Source organism: Lycorma delicatula, chromosome 12 (assembly GCF_047948215.1).
Source record: "Lycorma delicatula isolate Av1 chromosome 12, ASM4794821v1, whole genome shotgun sequence".
In the NCBI taxonomy this organism is placed as follows: domain Eukaryota; kingdom Metazoa; phylum Arthropoda; class Insecta; order Hemiptera; family Fulgoridae; genus Lycorma; species Lycorma delicatula.
Window position 1 is genome coordinate 36,028,927 of NC_134466.1, and position 19,016 is coordinate 36,047,942.

Consider the following 19,016-nt stretch of genomic DNA (forward strand, 5'->3'; position numbering starts at 1 on the left):
TTTGTAGGCCAATAATTGTAAGATGAAAGCATGAAGGATAGTGAATGTAGGCTTTGTAAACTCTTCTTCTTTCTAGAAAGGAACCCCTTCAAATACAGAAACTAACAGAAGAGCTTGGTGCTAAACATAGGATGAATAGTAAATGTTCTGTTGTTTCCAGGTGGAGCTGAGTTGTTCAACAGTAATAAGTGGTCATGCATTATTATAAAGCAGCATAACACTGAGACTGTATTTTTTGCCACATATTATTTTTGTTCTGAAACACATATTGTAATTTCTTAAGAGATAATAGAGAATTCAGCAATAGAAACAAACGTTTTAACTCGTTTACCAAAATCATTGTCGATTGCTTACCAATAAACACAGCATTTTGAGTGTGAATTGCTGACATATTTTCACACCATTCCATATCTGTGAAGTGTAAATGTTAGCTGGTTTTATTTTCTTGCATTTAAAAACAGGAATTGACTGTATTTCATAATGTGCAGCCGCTTAATTGATTACAACATTTTAAATATGCACAATGATAAAATTTTCTTGTAATGGTATATGATATTTGCTACAACATAAAGGAGATCTGTGGACACATGAAATGAAATGATGAACACCATTAATTATTACAAAGAATTTCTTGCAGATGATAATATTTACATTATGGTTACCCTTCATATATCTTGTCGATACAGTTTCACAGTATAGTTTACAATACAGTTTAGTGTGCGATGTAACTGAATTGTGTTTCAGCATAATCTAAAAAATATTAAAGCGAATAGTTCTCATAAAAAATAAATGTTTGTATTTAAAATTCCTGTATAAAGTGATAACAGATAAACAGGGTTGTATTGTAGTTTATTAAATTTTTTTTTTTTTTAATTGTTTTGTCTGTTTTTTATTAATTAATCTTTTTACTTTATTTTAGCATCCTTTCTTGAAATTGGCACGGCCGCTTGCGACACTTACTCCACTTATTATGGCTGCAAAAGAAGCTACTAAGAGCCATTGACTGGTTGTTAATAATCTGTTATTCATTTTGATGATTATACATTACTGTTATTATTTGTAGCAAAGATATCATGCAAGAGATGTCATCTATAATCATCAATCATCATCATTTCCATGATCATTGCATTATAATTAGTCCCATCTTTTTTTCCTTTGTTGCGATTGCAGCGATTACTAGTTTTAATTGTAGAAGGCTATATTCTCTAATTATAGTTTTATTTTATTCCTAACAAATACTGTGCTTCTTTTTATTTATATTTTTCTGTTAGTTAAGGCTGAACAGTGTGAATTGTATATATAAGTTATTAAAAATGGAATATTTGGATTTTGTAATTTTTTTTTAAATTGCTTTCATTTTTTTTATTATTAATCTGTAACAAAATTACATTGTCTGTTTTGTATTATTATTTTTTTTTTTAAATTTAGACATTTTCATGTACAATTTTATCATAAAGAGGTTATTGCTATAATTTTTAGAAGTTTTATATGTCGGATTTTTATTTGTGTTATTAAAGAATCATTGATTCAATGTGAATGATACTGTTACTGCTGCAATGCTGTATTATTAGAAAGATAATACAACAATGTCTTCTAAAGATTGTTTTTTGTCTTCTCACTTGTTTTATACTTAAAAAAATACTTTCCAGAAAAAGAGGTTAAAGCATATTTATTTATTATTATTTTTTTTTTTAATAGAAAAAAAATAGACCTATTATTATGTATTTCTCTTAAAGTCAGTTTTACAGTAAAAACTGATTTTTATACATTTATTTAAATTCTTTTTAATAGGTACAATGTTATACAGTACACATATAATAAAAAGCTAAAAATATAGATATAATAAATCATTTCTAATAATACTCATCAAGCCTGTTCTCAGAATTAAATAACTTGAGCTGAAAGCAAAAGTAGTGATAAACATAGTAGTAATCAAACAAAAATCTTATCAAAATTATAAAACAATATTACGTAAATACTATTAAAAGCAGAAATAATTTTTAGGAAACCAGAATATACTATTAATTAAATACAAACAAAATATTATCTTATATAACACTTGTACCATATAACAAACAATACAATGAAATAAAATATCTTTTGTAAAAAACATTACTTAGGAATAAAAACAGAATACCCAAATAAATTAATACATACTGTACATCTGTTTAAGGAGTGAATTAGAGACAAAATTACCCAAATCAATAATAATCGACTAGGTGTATTATATAAACCTCTTAAAGAGAACTCTGATACCAAGAGGTATACAAATATTATTCATCAGAGAATGTCTAGTTATTTATATAGGAATGATTATCGTAGAATTTAAATAAATGTTGATTTTTATAAACAAATAATAAATATTATTTTTTAAGATTATAAACTTAAAACAGAGAATAAAGCAAATTACTAGAAAAATATATGGTATAACCAGACAGATTTTTAATGAGTTAATAGTAACTAATAATGGCTGGAGTAGATAGTCAAATGTATTCCCGTTAACTAAAATGCCATATGAGAGTAATGTCTGAATATATGCACAATAAACCATTCTTAGCTGGGTATGAGACAAAATACGCCTAAGAAACCTAAACTTGTAAAAGAGTCTCTAATCTTCTTAACCAAGTTTTTTGTATGGATATTAAACTTCAGATTACAGTCAAAATCTATCCCAAGATACTTAACAAAATTAACAAAGGTTAGCACAATACAATTAGAAGTATTCATATTAAGAGCTGACAGCAGTCAAATTTTTGTAGAATATTTTATTATTAATTAATAAAATTAATTTTATTTTTTTTATTAATAATTTTTGTTCTGGTATAAAAATAAACTGCTTTTAATTGCATAAATGCACAAAAGATTTTTAAGCATCTAATCATTAACCAGTTTCAGACTCAGATTAGCCTTCTTTATAACATTATCAAAAGAATACTCACCAAAAACATTGGACATATTATCAGTTAAACAAATATACCTTGAATATTCAAATTAAAATTATTTATATATACCAGGAATAAAATCAGGCCCAAAACAGTACTCTGTGGAACCCAAGTAATCACAGAAAGATCATCACTAAGTATGCTATTCAATTTAACCTATTGGGTCCTGTTACTTAAAATGACTAATAAATTCAAAGCAATTCCCCTAATACCGATGTTATGCAATTTATTCAAGTGAAATGAACGATCAACAGAATGAAAGGTTTTTGTATAACCAAAAAATCCTAGTGACACCATCATCCAAACTCCTCGTAATCAGATTTTTAAGGGTAAACAAGTTATTATCAGTTCTAGTGCCTGATATGAATCCAAACTGATTTCTGCTAAATAGATTATATTTTTCAAAAAAACTCAGCCAATGTAAATTTAATATACTTTACAGAATTTTAGACAAAGACTAGGTCAGAGATGTGGCTCTATAATTTGTTGGAACCTTTTTGGTCACCATTTTTATATAATGGTATTACTATTGCCTGTTTAAAAAATTTTGGGAAAACACATTAACAAAACATTAGTTAAAAATATGAACAAGAGGCAAACAAATAAAAGAATTGAAGCACCTTTAGGATGTAATAAAATAATCCACGAGTTACAAAAGTATTATTACCCTTTAATTCATTAATTAATTTAAAAATTTCATTAGATGTAACCGGTTGATAAAAAAATAGAACTAAGGCTCATTACATTTATCTCTATATATATTTTAATATATGTTAAAGCTTTTAATCCCATAATATTAAACATGTCTATAATTTTTGTAATCCCATGTAATCTTTTTTAATGTTCAGATTAGTGCTTGATGATTTATCTTTCTGTATATTACCTTATATCTTATGAAAATAATTTTTTTCATATTGAGTATCTCTCCGCTATAATTGAATGTTGTCTGCTCATTTATATACTCGGTAATTATACGTCAATATTTATTGAGAATTTACCAGTTCTACTGAAATAGGAAAATTTATTGTAAGAGGAACTATTCTACATCAGAAGAAGTCTGTCTAAGATATTTTTAGAAGTGTCCTTTTACTAATGTTGTTTTTTCATATTTACAAATGAAGACTCTTTTTTATGACTTCAGGCATTTTTAATAACATGATATTGCAAAACAGATGGCAGAAGATCAGCAATTATGAAATAAATGCATTTTTATCCTTTTATGACATTCCACAAGTTGAAAAATTTCAATTTAAAAAGAAAACCATTTTTCATAGGGGAAGAAAGATAAAATATCATTTTATTTTTAAAATAATAAACTGAGAACATTTCTAATTAAAAACTAATATTTGAATGTATCTATAAATAACTTACAAGAATTCATAAGTGTATTTGAGTTTTAGATTTTTAAAATTTTGCAGCTATTGTAGACATAATTAGATTATTTTTCATTTTTTCCGATGTGTGCACAAGAAAGAATAAATTCTTTTCTTTTTTTCTTCTTATAAACCTTATTTATTCTTAGTTCACTACTTATGTAAACAGAGTGCAGTTAGGAAGTGTTTTTTAACTAGCTTGTTATAAAAACAACTTGAATGCAGTATATATAGTCATATTCCAGAGCTAAAGTTAGTACTGTAAAACTCATTGTAGCATAAATAATTTATCGTTTATTGTATATTAGTGGGAATGAATCATTTTCATTATGACTAGACTTGTAGTTTTTTACCTCCATGAGTTTAGTTGTTTACATTAGGGTAAAATTAAGAAATAATAAAATTTTTATTTTCTGAAATAATATAAAAATTATTCTATTTCAAATTTTACATAATTATCATCTACAGATTGTAGCAGCCTTCTCTGCTTGAAACTTAAAGCTCTCGATATCTTTCCGTTCTACCACCACCTCTGCTCCATGATCTTCATTCCTTTTTTTTTAATCTTGTTAATCCTTTTCATCTATATACCCATTTGTCTTCTTCCCAGCACACTCATCTCATGGTTACATTCTCTTTCATTCTCGTTCTTTACTTTTTTTTTTAAACATTACTCCTTTCTTTTAATACCTTTCATTCCTTATTTTATTTATCCTTAAAATTTTGATTGTACTTCTAAGAAATTTAGCTTTGTAAACCTATACTTTAATGATATTTAATTTCATAATCAGTTTTATAAGGAAGGGAAAATATTTTTTATTTTGCTATATATATATCCTGGCTCCAGATCAGACTCCAACCATTATTTTTGTTATAATTATTATCACCTCACATTTCTCTGAAATAAAAGTCATCCTATATTACTGTAACTCATTAGATTACATTAAAGTAGCAAACCAAACTACAAGCTTTATTATTTTCTGTTCAGCCAGTTTTTTTTTTTTACGCTAAGTAAATTGATTACAAAAATATATCTTTTAATAAACCATATGAAAGGTTTTTTAAATGCAAATTCCAGTAATTAAGAGAAGAGTTAATCGAAGAATGTTTTCTTTCTTTTTTTTTCATTTTTGTTTATGATTTGTTTTAATCGTTTTAACATATATATGATTTTTAAAAAATGTACGCATAAACACCATGTAATACCTTCTACTATTATTACAGTGTGTAAATAATGATAAAGGGAAAGAATAATTATTTATTAAAATAGATTATAATTTTAATAATTAATAGAAAAGCACAATAAGTAATTATAATTTATATATATATAAAACATTATAAGTAAAAAATATATATATGTAAGAAAGAAATATGTATAAATAATGATTTGATTGTTTGTATGCAAGTGCAACCATAGTGTGAAAGGAATGTTGTTACGTACGTTGCGTATGGAAGAAGATATATATATATAGTTATTATTATATTATATAATAATGCATATTATTTACTATTACATTAATATTGTATATTATTACAAATATGATACATTTATTGTGTAACTGATTGATAGATTAATTAAACTGTAGTTTGTAAATAATAATATTAATATAATTTTTTATAAATTGAAATAATGATAAATTTATTAATTGCTTTTACTTATTGTTATAATACATGTATTAAAGTATAAATTTTTAATTTATTTATTGCTTTGAATTTAAAATGTCATCAAATTTTAAAGTAAAAGGATATTAACAATATTATAAAAAAGACTATAGAAAAGACCTACTTTTTATTTTGCAATGTCAGTTCATATTTATAGAGAGAAATTAGACTTAGTAATGTATTAATTATTAAAATAAAAATCATCCCAGCTCTTTCAAGTTCAAAAACTATTTAAAAAAAAAAAAAATTCATCATATGGTTATTAGCAGCGGTAAAAAATATTCCTATCAAAAACTAATCCAGTTGGAATTTTTGAAATAATGAAAGTTTCATATAGATTGAATTTTAATATAACGCATAAATATACCACATGTTGCATAATTGTAGTATTCTCTTCTACCTTATCCATGAAATTTTTTTTTTTTTTTATATAAAATCAAAATATCTGAATAAAATAAAATCCTATACATGATATATTATGATTGTATTAAAAATTTTTTTTAGCATAAATCAATACTATTTGCTGTTTTTATTACCAAACTGATCATGAACAATGGAAAAAATACTTGTTTTACATTATTATAAAGCTATTATAATTTAGAGCTTTTAATTATAATTTTTAGAGCTTTATGATTTGTGGAGTTAACAGAATAGTACTAGTAGCAAATAAGATGATATGCGAGTTTAAGTTACATGAATGAGATAGTTTAATGAAGAGAAAAATTAGTATTTCATTTTAAAAAAAGTGCAGAATTTATTTTTGAATAATAATCTACTCATATTTGTTAAAACACTTACAAATGTTAAAATAAAATAGTTCTTTATCATTAGGTAATGTACATGATATCTCATTTATATTTCATCTTTCTTTATGCATACTATTTGCACAGTCATTAGATGCTATTAAACCTTTAAGTAAAAAATTTCAATTTAAAGAGAATTGTTTTGAAGCGTCTTTACTTTTGATAAAGCTACATGGATCTTATACAGTACAAGGCAACATTTTCAAAAATTTTATTGCTCCAGAAATCATTAATTTTTAGTGAATTATTCATAGCAACTGGTCACTTGAAGTGTTGTTATCTTTTGTGCTTCTTTTCTGAGACTTGAAATTGACAGCAACTGATAAAAAAAGATTATGAAGTTTCAATTACTACATCTTAACCTTCGTAAAAAGTGAAAAAGTTTAATTGAAAAAAATTATTGTTTAATAATAAAAAAAACTGACCAAAGTACAAATTCAGTAGTTCATTGATTTAAAAAATCAGAATAATGAGTATTGTGCTCTTTGTACAATGGAGAACTGGCTGGCCAGTTCATTTTGCCTTTAACCAAATGAAATTGTCAAATTTAAATATTAAAAATTAGTAAATTTAAAATAGTATTATTATTATTATTATAGTGTAAATGCTTCATGTATCGTATAAATTCCTTTTATTTTGGTTTTTGTCTCTGTGTTTGAAAATCTTATACCATAATTATTTCACTTTTATTTGGGTGTAATGGTAGATATTGATTTGAAGGTTCTATTATTGCCTGTAAGTAATACCAAATTGAAAAAAAAACCGCAATTGCCCAAATTGGACCGATAACAATATTTTACCTTCTAGAGCTATAGCACTAGATGAACGTAAAATTTATTATTATAAGTTCAGGAATTTTGTTATTGGTGTTTATTTTTCCTGTCACATTCCTACTACCATCATTGAAGAAAGAAACAAGTTTTGAGTTTTTTTTGTAATATTGATGACTTATGTTCAAACATTTTATACTAATAACATATAGTTCTTTTAAATTGAAAATTTCTGCCTAAACCAATTCTTTTATAGTGTTTTTCTTTATTTTAAGTAAGAGATGGAATTTATTTATATAAATCCTAAGAAAACTCTTCTGTTGCCAACATCTATTAAAATTTTCATCATAACTTTATTATAAAGACTTGTTCTACTTTTTGTCACTTTTTATAATAGGTGGAATATTTAGGGAATATGTTTGAATAAAAGTAAATTCTTTTGAAATGTTATTAATTTTAATTGTTGTAGTTGCATGGATTTCACATAATTTTTAGGTTTATATTTAACAATACTTTTTTTACTATTACTTCCTCTCAGCCTTTTTATAATTTCGATTTATTTTACCTAAATATATAATATATATAATTTTTTTTTAGGTGTTGAACTGTTGTTCCTTGCATTTTATTGATATTGTGGATCATGTTGGCCAATGGTAGAAGTGAAAAGAATTATCTGAACTTATTATCAGTAAAATTATTGTTTTAAGTACATGAGATTGAAATTAAAAAATTAATTTTTGGCTGAGTGACAGCTACTTATCCCCTTAATTATTTACTTTTAAGAAGCCCAGATGATGTTATTTTGTTTAATTTTTTTTAGAAGTTGTTTTTTATTGGATAATTATATGAGTTACTATGGGTGTATAAGCTAAAATAAATCCTTAGAAACAAAAAAATTTGTTTTCCTGAAAAACTGAAATCTATCCTTATCTCTCGAATATTTCCCATCATAATGTTCATTCCATATGGGGTTCTCTATTTGTTGCCTCCAATTCAATCCAGTATTTGCAGTTAGATGATAATAATAATTTATTTGCAAGAAAAAATACTATTTTTTAATACTATATTTATTCTGAAAAAATGATATAAAATATTAGATATATTCTTACACAAAACTACTAATATATTGCTACCCAGACTAATGTTCATTTATTTAATATTTTACAAGATATTTTGATATGTAAACTAATAGTTGTCTGATTTGATGTTGTTTCTTCCCTGTAAAAGGGATATATTCTGGAAGATACCGTTCCTGTTGATGGAGAAGGTTTTCTGAACTCAAAGGTTTTTCCACAAGTGTTCTTATTTTTGTACCCAATGATTCTTGATGTTTATCTCAACTTGTGCTTCCCTGAATTCTAAAGGTTTCATTTTACTTAATCTTTTCTGTGTACCATTTGTGCTTTGAAAATATATATTTATAAAATGCCAAAATTACTTTTTTGTACCAAAATTTTTTTGTTTCTTCTGTTCCACAGTACATGCTGAGAGCATCTGATGTACATTTACAACATTATCCAACTTTGCGTTGCATAACTATAGGAATTACAATGCATTTTTCTTTTCTTTATACTTAAGTACAATCTGCCTTACTAACTGTACTGAGTCATAGGACCTTATGTTTATCCAACCATTTTAACAACATAAATCTGCCATTTTTATAAGTGCAGTAAATTCTTTTTTTTTTTTTTCAAGTTTTGCCTTGACTAATACTTTGAGGTATATCTACTCTTTTCTTCTGCACTATTCCTGCAAGTTCATTATTTGCTCCCGTTCAGCTGCACTGAAAGTTCAGGGCTATAATAAACACAGTAACCCTTACCCAATCAAAAACCCCACTAGATCGTGGGTACCAGTCTTCATCGGTGGTTGGTTTTTATTTAACCACATATCTCAGGAATGGTTGATCTAAGATTGTATAAGACTACATTTCATTTACATTCATACATATCATACTCTGAAGTAATAATAGTGGTTCTGGAGGCTAAACAGAAAAAGAAAGGAACCCATTCTTCAAAACTGAAATCACTATTGTTTGAATGTCCACAGATATGATTTCATGTAATTAATTATTTTGTTATGACATACAAAATAATGTTTTGAACATATTCAGATGAAGATTTATATACTACATAAGATTTGATGCCAAATCGTTCTCTGTTCTAATAAACTGGCAAAAGCTTAGCTGCCTCTTCCACAATATTAAACTCTTATCTTCAGCAGTGTTTCTTTCAGATGTTTTTACTTTTTGACACTTTTATAAATATAATCAAAAACTGGTTTAATTTTAAATAGTAACTGTTGCAATACTCTTAAGATAAAATCTTTCAGCATAGAGATTTGTGTGTTTAACAATATCTTCTAAAAGTTAATCTGTTACAAATAATTTAAATAATTGACAGGGTTTATTTAAATTTATTACAAGAACGTTAACACCAGATACAAGAGTAAACTTTTTAGGGGCACAAAATTTGTATAATTGTAGTTGACATAGCTGTAAATAATGTTTGTTTTACATGTAACCTCAGTTACTGGAACATTATACTAGTCAACAAATTAATTTTTTTTTTAAGTAACTGATGAAAATAGCTATATTTAAAGTATTTTATGGTTTCATTAATACAAGCTTAATGTGGAGAGGCAGGAGAAGCACCTGTTTTTGGGTCTATGAGAGTAACATACTTTATATTTGAAGAAGCTGGTTCAAAAAAGTTCTTCAACGCCTATATTTCTTAATGAAATGTTCTTGTGTTTCCAGACTGTCCTATACGCATAAAAAACAACAATACTTCATAAAACTGCCATTGAAGCCTTAGCAATATACCTATCGCTTTTAAATATCTCCAGATATCCTACTAAAACTGTTCATATTTAACTTCATTTAGCCAATTTATAGTTTTCTTTCAATGACACTAAATGAGCTAAAGGAGTAGATTGTTTTTCATTTCCATTATGACGTAAGACTGCTTATAGACTGTATTTAGATTAATTACATCGCTCGGAACGTATATATTGTACAATAGGTTTATTCATTAAACTATCAATATCATAACTGAGGCACACCAATCCTTACATTTTACAAAAACTTGAAAATGTTATATTCTGTTTCTGATAAAGTGAAACACTTTTGTTTTTATCTAACAGGTTCCATCGTTAAAGTTCAGAATCAAGAAGTTCATCTCATTGTTTTGACAAACCAAGGTCATATACCAAATCATTTAATTTTTTTTGAGTTAAGGAAGGCTTACTGGTGGTTGTAAAAATATGGGGTCACTACTGGAGGTCTCAGGAAGTTGTGAATCAGTCCTGATGAAGAGTAAGAATCATTGGGAAATGTAACATTTTCCAAGTTTAAAGGCACAGTCGGCACCAGTAATTCCTGGATGTGAGGAATGGACTTAGTGCTTAAAGCAAATTTGGGTACTCAATTTTGCCCCTTTGCTTTTTTGAATACCCCTCGAATAACTAATAGGTACGAGATATTTTAATAACTAATAAAATTAAACACAAAAAGAGCATTTTCAGTAATGTTACAAAAATCAACCCGTGTTACCATCCATGGGTAAAATGTTTTCATCATCAATTATTTCATTTTCTATAATTAATTAATCACCTTCCTCATCCTTAGTTATATCTTATCCATCATTATCAGAGTCTCTATCACATAGCAACAATGAGAATGTGATTCAAGCTGATACATAAGGTCTGCAATAACTCTATTTTTCACTCTCTCAATCATTGTCTCTCGCACCTTTAAGATACAAAACAAAAAGTAGATCATAACTAAAAAAAAAAAAATTACACACAAATCCCAAAACACGATGAAAATAATCATTCACCTGCTCACAAAATATTTCACAATCTACTGCCTGAAAATTAACCTTTTCAATAGAAGTATTCACTGTAGTTTACATAGTACTTCAAAATTTCATGAGAAAAAAGAGGACTTGGCTGGCAACAAAATATTACATCATTAAACAAAACCAAATAGGCAAAACTGAGAAATGTAATATTATATTTAGATCCTCCTTTTCAATACATGTGAGTGGCAGAATATTACAGAAGAAATTGTTAAAACAGACAAATATTTTTTTTTTATTATTGTTTTTTTTTTATTGTTAAAATGGTTCAAAAACCATTTTAAGCCCAGAACCATGCTATTACGATAATTTGGTAGGTATTGAGAACTTTCAACAGTTCAGAAAAGTTGTGTAAAGTTCACTATCACAAATAACATTGTTCTTAAATATAAAGGCTTTTCTATTTTTGTATAAAAATTCAGATCACTGGGCATATTTCTTACAATAAAATAATGTTTTCAATTTATTAAAAATAAACATGAACTGTATAATCCAATTTCCATGTATGTTGTCTATATTGATCATGAAATCTTAAATTAGTTTTTTTTCTGTAATACTTGTAGAGGTTGATGACTGAATCTTTTGTGTGTTGATTTCTGTAAAATGGAATGAATTACATTATCTTTTTCCTTTTGCGCTAACAAATTCTTAAAAAATGCACCATTTCCTTGAAAATAAACAAAAAGTCGTAATGAATGTCCTTTGCTACTAATGATTTGAAATGTTCATCTTAAACCCTTGCTACTGCAATTGCAATACCCCTGTTATATTTTCAAACATAATCTGTTCACAATAGAAAAAAGGTTTTGAAAAGGATAAGACAACTGCAAGTGTAAACAAAGTGAGGCAGATGCTTAAGATATCAGGTCGCTCACCATACTCAGAAATTTTATCTGCATCTCTGCTACTCAACTCCTAGACTCCTAATAATTTTACAAATATTACAAATTTTCACTTGAAAATTCCTAGAATTACTTTTGAAAGTATATACTTTCAAAAAAATAATTTTTTTGATCATACAAGGTAGAAACCCCTCCCTTAAATCAATATCCTTATTCCGATTGCTTTGTTAATCTCCTCAGTTTGATATTTTAAAAATGTATTCTTACAGAACTATGAGGCATTTATTTGTTAAGTATATTCAATATAAATATCTTCAAATTGCTGGTTTTTGTTAAATTTCTGTTTATAATTTGTTAAAACTACCTTGTTCTGGAACAAATTTTACTTTTCTTAATTATTTTAATGTGTTGTTAAAGCAAGATAAAATTTACCATTTTTCAAGTTTTTGTCATATAGGTTTATGATTTATACAGTAAATCTTTATTTCTATTAACATTTTTTTTTTTCTTAAAATACTTTTTAAGTGAAAATGTACTTGAGAATTCTCATTTATAATTTTCCCTGATAAGGATAGCCTTTGGTATAAAATATTAGGTAGATTTTGAAGTTTGTTTGATGGGATCCCTGTGAAGCTGACAAATTAAATTGAAAAATATTCTATATTTATGATTTTTAAAGCAATTATTTTTTTATTTCTGGTAATTTAATCTTTTTAAAATAACTTTAAGGTTTAATTTTGACTTTTGTAACAAAAAAAAACCAAAAAATTGTCATATTAGATTTAAAGTAATGCAGTTTTTTTATGATATAATAATACTTTTTTTATATTTTATTGTTACTTTATGTTGTTTTTTTAAATTTATTTTGATTTTATGTTTTTAATTGTGTGTATTGCTAGCTGTGCCTGATTTTATTAATGTATGTTGTCATCTTTGTTATTTTATTTTGAATTAGTATTAAACAGTTTAATCATTGTTGAAATTAGTCTATCATTTTTTACTTTCAGTTTTGTAATATTAATCGGTTTGATAACCTTTGTTATCAAAAATTTTTAAGTGTATACACCTACACACATTTTGGGTGAATTTTATCATTTCGTGTAATTTCAAAACTAAGATACACTACACTTTCGAAAACCAATTTGTTTTTTTTTTCTTTTTATTACTATACAATAAAATGTTAATATACTTTCTTTTTAAAAATTATTTTAATTAATATTACTGAATAATTTTATTTATTGTTGGTTATATTTATCTTTATGCATGTAGTTCAGTAATTTATAAACATAAATATTAACTTATTTTTTCTTTTACATATATTGATTTCCATTTGAAATTACTTGGCAGATAATCTTTTATTTTAAACCTAATTTAATACATGCAAAAATTATAACCATAAAACAATTATTTTACGTTATAATAAAAATATATCTTGAAAATTAACTAAAATTTAGTTAAAAAAAGTGGTAAAATTGCTTTTGTGGATTTTTTTCAGACCACTTCCATATCGAAATGTTACATCTCAGTCGTTCATCCAGAAAGTACTTTTGTTTGAATCCCAGTCACACTTGTCATCAAACATTATAAATTCCTTTGTTCCAATAAGAAAATTTTGAGACTGTTAACAAATTATCATAAAATATTTTAAAACTGTTATTGTATTTTATTTATTTAAAATAGAAGTCATTCTCTAGTACATAGGCTGCCAAGCCAAATTTTGTGACACTTCCACTCAGGCTACCAATTTTTTTTTTTTTTTTAACTTTTATGAATTTTTAACTACTTACACTTGTATAATTTAAACCAAACTTTAAATTTAAAAGTTTGTTCCAAAAAAAGTATGACACTTTTGATTCACATGGTCTGATGGAATAACTGTTTCATTCTAGAGCCACATGAACCAATCTTGAGTCACGATAGCTATTATGAAATATATTTCCTTTTATTTATTTTACTTTACTACTATAAAAAAATACTTAAAATAAACACAAATTTGCAAATAAAATAACATTTTTTTTTTTAAAGAAGTCCAAATCCACTATAATAAAAAATTTCACCATAATTTTTTTAAAACAAAGTAGGCTCTTTTGAAAATTCTTGAATGCTACAGAATAATAATTAAATGTAAAAAAAACAAGTAAAATTAACAATAAAATTGTTACAGCGTTAATTACAGAATTGTTCTTCTGAAACCAAAAATTCAATTTATAGTTACAATTTCTTGAATGATTTGTATATGTTGAAAAAAACAATATTTATACATCATTCCTTCACAAACATTACATTTTAATGTTGTTTTTGATGCAGCATTGACATGATTCATAGTTTTAACCAGCTCCTTATAGCACTTTTTGCATCTTACCTGATTTGTCTTGGCTAAAACATGGGCTGTGGTAGGTTGAGATGGTCCAGGGAAAGGTATCTTATTTTTATTATTCTGCTTTAACCACTGGTCTAACAAGCGGGTGACTATTGCTTCTTTAAAATCAGTTATATTTATATTTTTCTTTGTTTCGGTTTTGTAAATGGAACAAGCATTTACTTCACTCATATTCAATAAATCAAAAACAACTTTGCGATTCCATTTGACGCTTCATCTAACAGCCAGAATGGTAAGCATTCATTTCATCTGATTATAGTCTACTACTGCTTGTGGTTTAGTTGTTTCCTTGCTTTTTTTTATAAGTGTCACCATATTATCTACATGCCTGGTGGTAAGCATTAAAACTTCCTTTTGATTTTTCCATTTTAGGATGACTATGTTTTTTGGGCAGTAACTTCACCTATTTTTAATTTTTTATCTGAAACATTTTTAGGAATATACTTTCTTTTTTTGCTTAAGGTTCTAACAATGTGGCTATTATTATCAAGTAGGCTCTCTGCTAGTTACACTAGTGTACCATTTATCAACAAAAATTGTTCTTCCCTTGTTTAAGTATGGGCCACTTAGCTCTAGTACCTTGGAAGAGACATCTTTTCCAGGAGTAGCATCTTTACCTGCATATATTTTATATGCAGCCGTATAACAATCTTTACGCTCAGTTTAAATACTTTAATTCCATAAGGATGAGATTTTTATTTTTTGTATTGCGTAAATATGATTTGTTCTCTAAAAGGAATCATGCTCCCATCTATACATCATGTCTACAAATTATAACATTTCTAAAATCTGCAACAGCCATACCAATTAAACTCTGAATTTTGTGTAGGCGATCACCTGCAGGTGTCTCTTTATTGTTGAAAATGAGCAAATAACAGTTCAAATCCACCGGGTCGGTCTAGTGGTGAACTTGTCATCGTAAATCAGCTGATTTTGAAGTCGAGAATTCTAAGGTTCAAATCCTAGTAAAGGCAGTTACTTTTATACAGATTTGAATACTGGATCGTGGATTCCATTGTTCTTTGGTGGTTGGGTTTTAGTTAACCACACATCTTAGGAATGGTTCACCTGAGACTGTACAAGACTACACGTCATTTACATACATTCATGCATGTCATCATCTGAAGTAGTACCTTATGGTGGTTCCGAAGGCTAAACAGAAAAAGAAAGAAGTAACGGATCAAAGTGATTCCTTAACATGTATTTTGGGAGAACTGAAATAAATTTGCCACTATGCCAATAATATTGAGCCTCATAAACATTGCAATGTAAAAAAAAACATTTCAGTTCACTATTGCTAATTTTGACCCATTTTCCAATTCTAGCATGGGGAGAAATTTCACGTTCAGTTAGATGATTGTCGGCATAACAATTGGTTTCAGGAATCAAAAAATTAATATGTTACAAAAAGCTCAAAGAAATCGATAGGATCACAATCTGCTAAAGTCTAAAATATCTGGATTTACACCAAATGGTTTTTCATTAGGATTGTAACAAAAATAATTCAAATGTTTAACTCACCAATTGGACCCCATGTGTACCTGTGTACTACAACAGGTTAAATTCTTTCTTCCGCAATATCTATGTTTTCATAAGGCTGATTGATATTTTTTCATTATGATTTTCAATTCTGACTTCTAAACTACTTTTCTTTCTTTTTCCTGTTTAGCCTCCGGTAAATACCATTTTAGATAATTCTTCAGAGGATGATATGTATGAGTGTAAATGAAGTGTAGTCTTGTACATTTTCAGTTCGACCATTCCTGAGATGTGTGGTTAATTGAAACCCAACCACCAAAGAACACCGGTATTCATGATCTAGTATTCAAATCCATGTAAAAATATCTGGCTTTACTAGGACTTGAACGCTGTAACTCTCGACTTCGAAATCAGCTGATTTGGGAAGACGCGTTAACCACTAGACCAACCCGGTGGGTTGATTTCTAAACTCCTAACATCACTCATTATCAGTATTGAATTCATACACTGGATCATTGTCACTATCGTATCCCAAAATTTCTTCATCACAACTTTTATTTAGTCTGTGTAATTCATCATCAGAAAGATTTTTCATTATAAATAATAAAAATGAAACAAAGTAAATTAAATACTATGCTTTGAAATCAAAAACACTTGATGTTATAGCATTCACTACCGTTTTGAATTTTGATTCCTGCTTATACAGATATTTGTTGCTCTGCCTTATGGATACTATCTATTACAACGTATAAAATAAAATGAACTGAAACAGATAGCAAAATAAAAAATTGACACTAGAAACAAAAATTTTTTCTGCTGACTGTGAAGGAAGAAAACTGCAACATATACATCGTGACCCCATAGGTGAAGACACCCTGCATGTGGCAGTTTCAGTTGTCGCGCCAACCCCCTCCGTACCTAGCCCTTATGGTCTTTACTGGAGGGCATCTTCTGAACCCTGGCAAAAGGCATCTCTCAGCCTTGTTTTTGCCTCATTTAGAATGCCACCGATGCGAATACCACATTGATATTCCCATTGGTGTACTAACAGGAAATGAACTCGTTAAAGCAAAATACATCTATGTCAAGTCTTTAACAAGACTGAATGACATGAAGGAACTGAAATTAAAAATGCAACTACCTACCTGATAGGTTAGAAGTTGAGTTCCAACACCCAACCGTAACACAAAACAAAAAATAATAATGAACTTAAAAATAAAACATTACTAAAACATCAAACCTCAGAACAACAGAAACACAACACAGGAAAGACCAGGCAGAACCGTAAATTCCCTCGGCAATGTGTTCGGTTGCCAGGTACCCAATGAGATTCAGGCTAAAGTTATTTTGTAGTTCACTGAGGCTATGGCTTTCAATTCATTTAGTAAGACATTAATGCACCATTTGGCTTTTAATGATGAGTGTAGTATGAACCAGTTCTTTCTCATGTGGTCTGAATAAAAGTTAAAGTGTGATGCAAAAATGGCAGTTCAGGTGCTAGCGATGAAAAAATATAAAATCCCAGGTGTTGTTCACGTAAAAAATATTATATAATTTTTTTTAAATATATTTCTCAGTGTTATTAGAAAATTGACTAATATATTATAAAATCATTAAAAATTAATAAAAGAAAAAACTTGACTTAATACTTAGTAAAACTTCATTAATATATTTTACAAATAATAAAAATGGATATTTGAACATTTGAATACATTTCATCCTGAGCAAAATAAAAAAGTAAAGCACTTGACAACAATGAAGTAAAATACATATTGTATAACCTCAAATTAATGTTCAAAATGCTATTAATATTTTTATTTTATTTTATTAACTAGTTACCTCTATAGTTGAATGATAGCATTTTTGTCTTTCATCCTGAAGGTTCTGGGTTCATACTCTGCATGGGATTAGCATTTTGATATAAAATTTAATTATAATTAAAAAAATAATGGGGGAAAATGCTATAATGTAAAATTGTGTATTAGCAGAAGGTTGTTAAAGTTAAGAAATCATCAAATATGTGGCAGATTGCTTTATAAACTGAATGATTCAAATTGGTGTCAGTCAGTAAGAAGTATTTGAAGCTGAACACCTAAAGTAATCTTGTTACATTTTATTGTAGAATTTTGTAAGATAACCCGAACTATGTACAAGATCAATATTTGAATAATTTATGTTTAAACCTTGTACTCAGCCTCAGTTTTCGATGTGTTAACAGGTATACAATTACAATAAGACCATCTATTATAACCCAACTTAACAAATCATATACAGAGCTGTTAATTCTTTTGTTCAGCCCATAGTGTAATATTACATTCATTTTAGTTATTGTTTTCCAAAGGAAGATGATAATACCACTTTTACCATTTTACATCGTAATATCTTATTATTTTACAGATTTCATATTCCATGTAATGAAAAATGAAGCCTACTGCAGGATTTGTTACTCATCATTTGAAAACTTATAAAAAAAGTTTTTTCAGAAATTACGTATAGTATAATTAATAAAAGTTAATTTATGAACTTTATAACTAAAAATAACTATATTTATAGTTAATTTTTCAGGTAGGTTTTTTAAACATTGTTTTAGCAGGTGCAATATTCAATTTAAATATTTTTCTTCTAAGAAGATATTTCTTCATAGTGTTTAAGTAATCAGTAAAACATTATCGATTTATTAAAAGAGATGTTTTAAAGTTGAAGCTGTTAAAAATATTAAAAATATGAGTAACTTACTTCATGAGTAAAATAGTTCAGTTTGACCCTTTGGATAGAATCAGGATGGTGGCTGACCCTTTTCTTGTGGCATTTTCATGTAGGAAAAAAGGTTAAAAAAAGGGAAGAGAGAGGTGAGGATCAGCTTGCTGTCTTATGCAGGTTAGGTCAGTATAATTTACCATCTTTG

At 27.2% G+C, this 19,016-nt stretch overlaps 1 protein-coding gene across 4 annotated transcripts in view; it reads left to right on the top strand.

Annotated features, from left to right (window-relative positions):
• Window positions 1–13,234, top strand: part of Pak (serine/threonine-protein kinase PAK 3-like protein) — an 89,912-nt gene extending 76,678 nt beyond the window's left edge. For all 4 annotated transcript variants that reach the window (XM_075380795.1, XM_075380793.1, XM_075380794.1 and 1 more), the window contains one exon: window positions 920–13,234. In XM_075380795.1, the coding sequence (XP_075236910.1) occupies window positions 920–1,003 (84 nt within the window). In that variant the 3' untranslated portion in view covers window positions 1,004–13,234. The remainder of the gene's footprint in view (window positions 1–919) is intronic.
• Window positions 13,235–19,016: the final 5,782 nt, after the last annotated feature.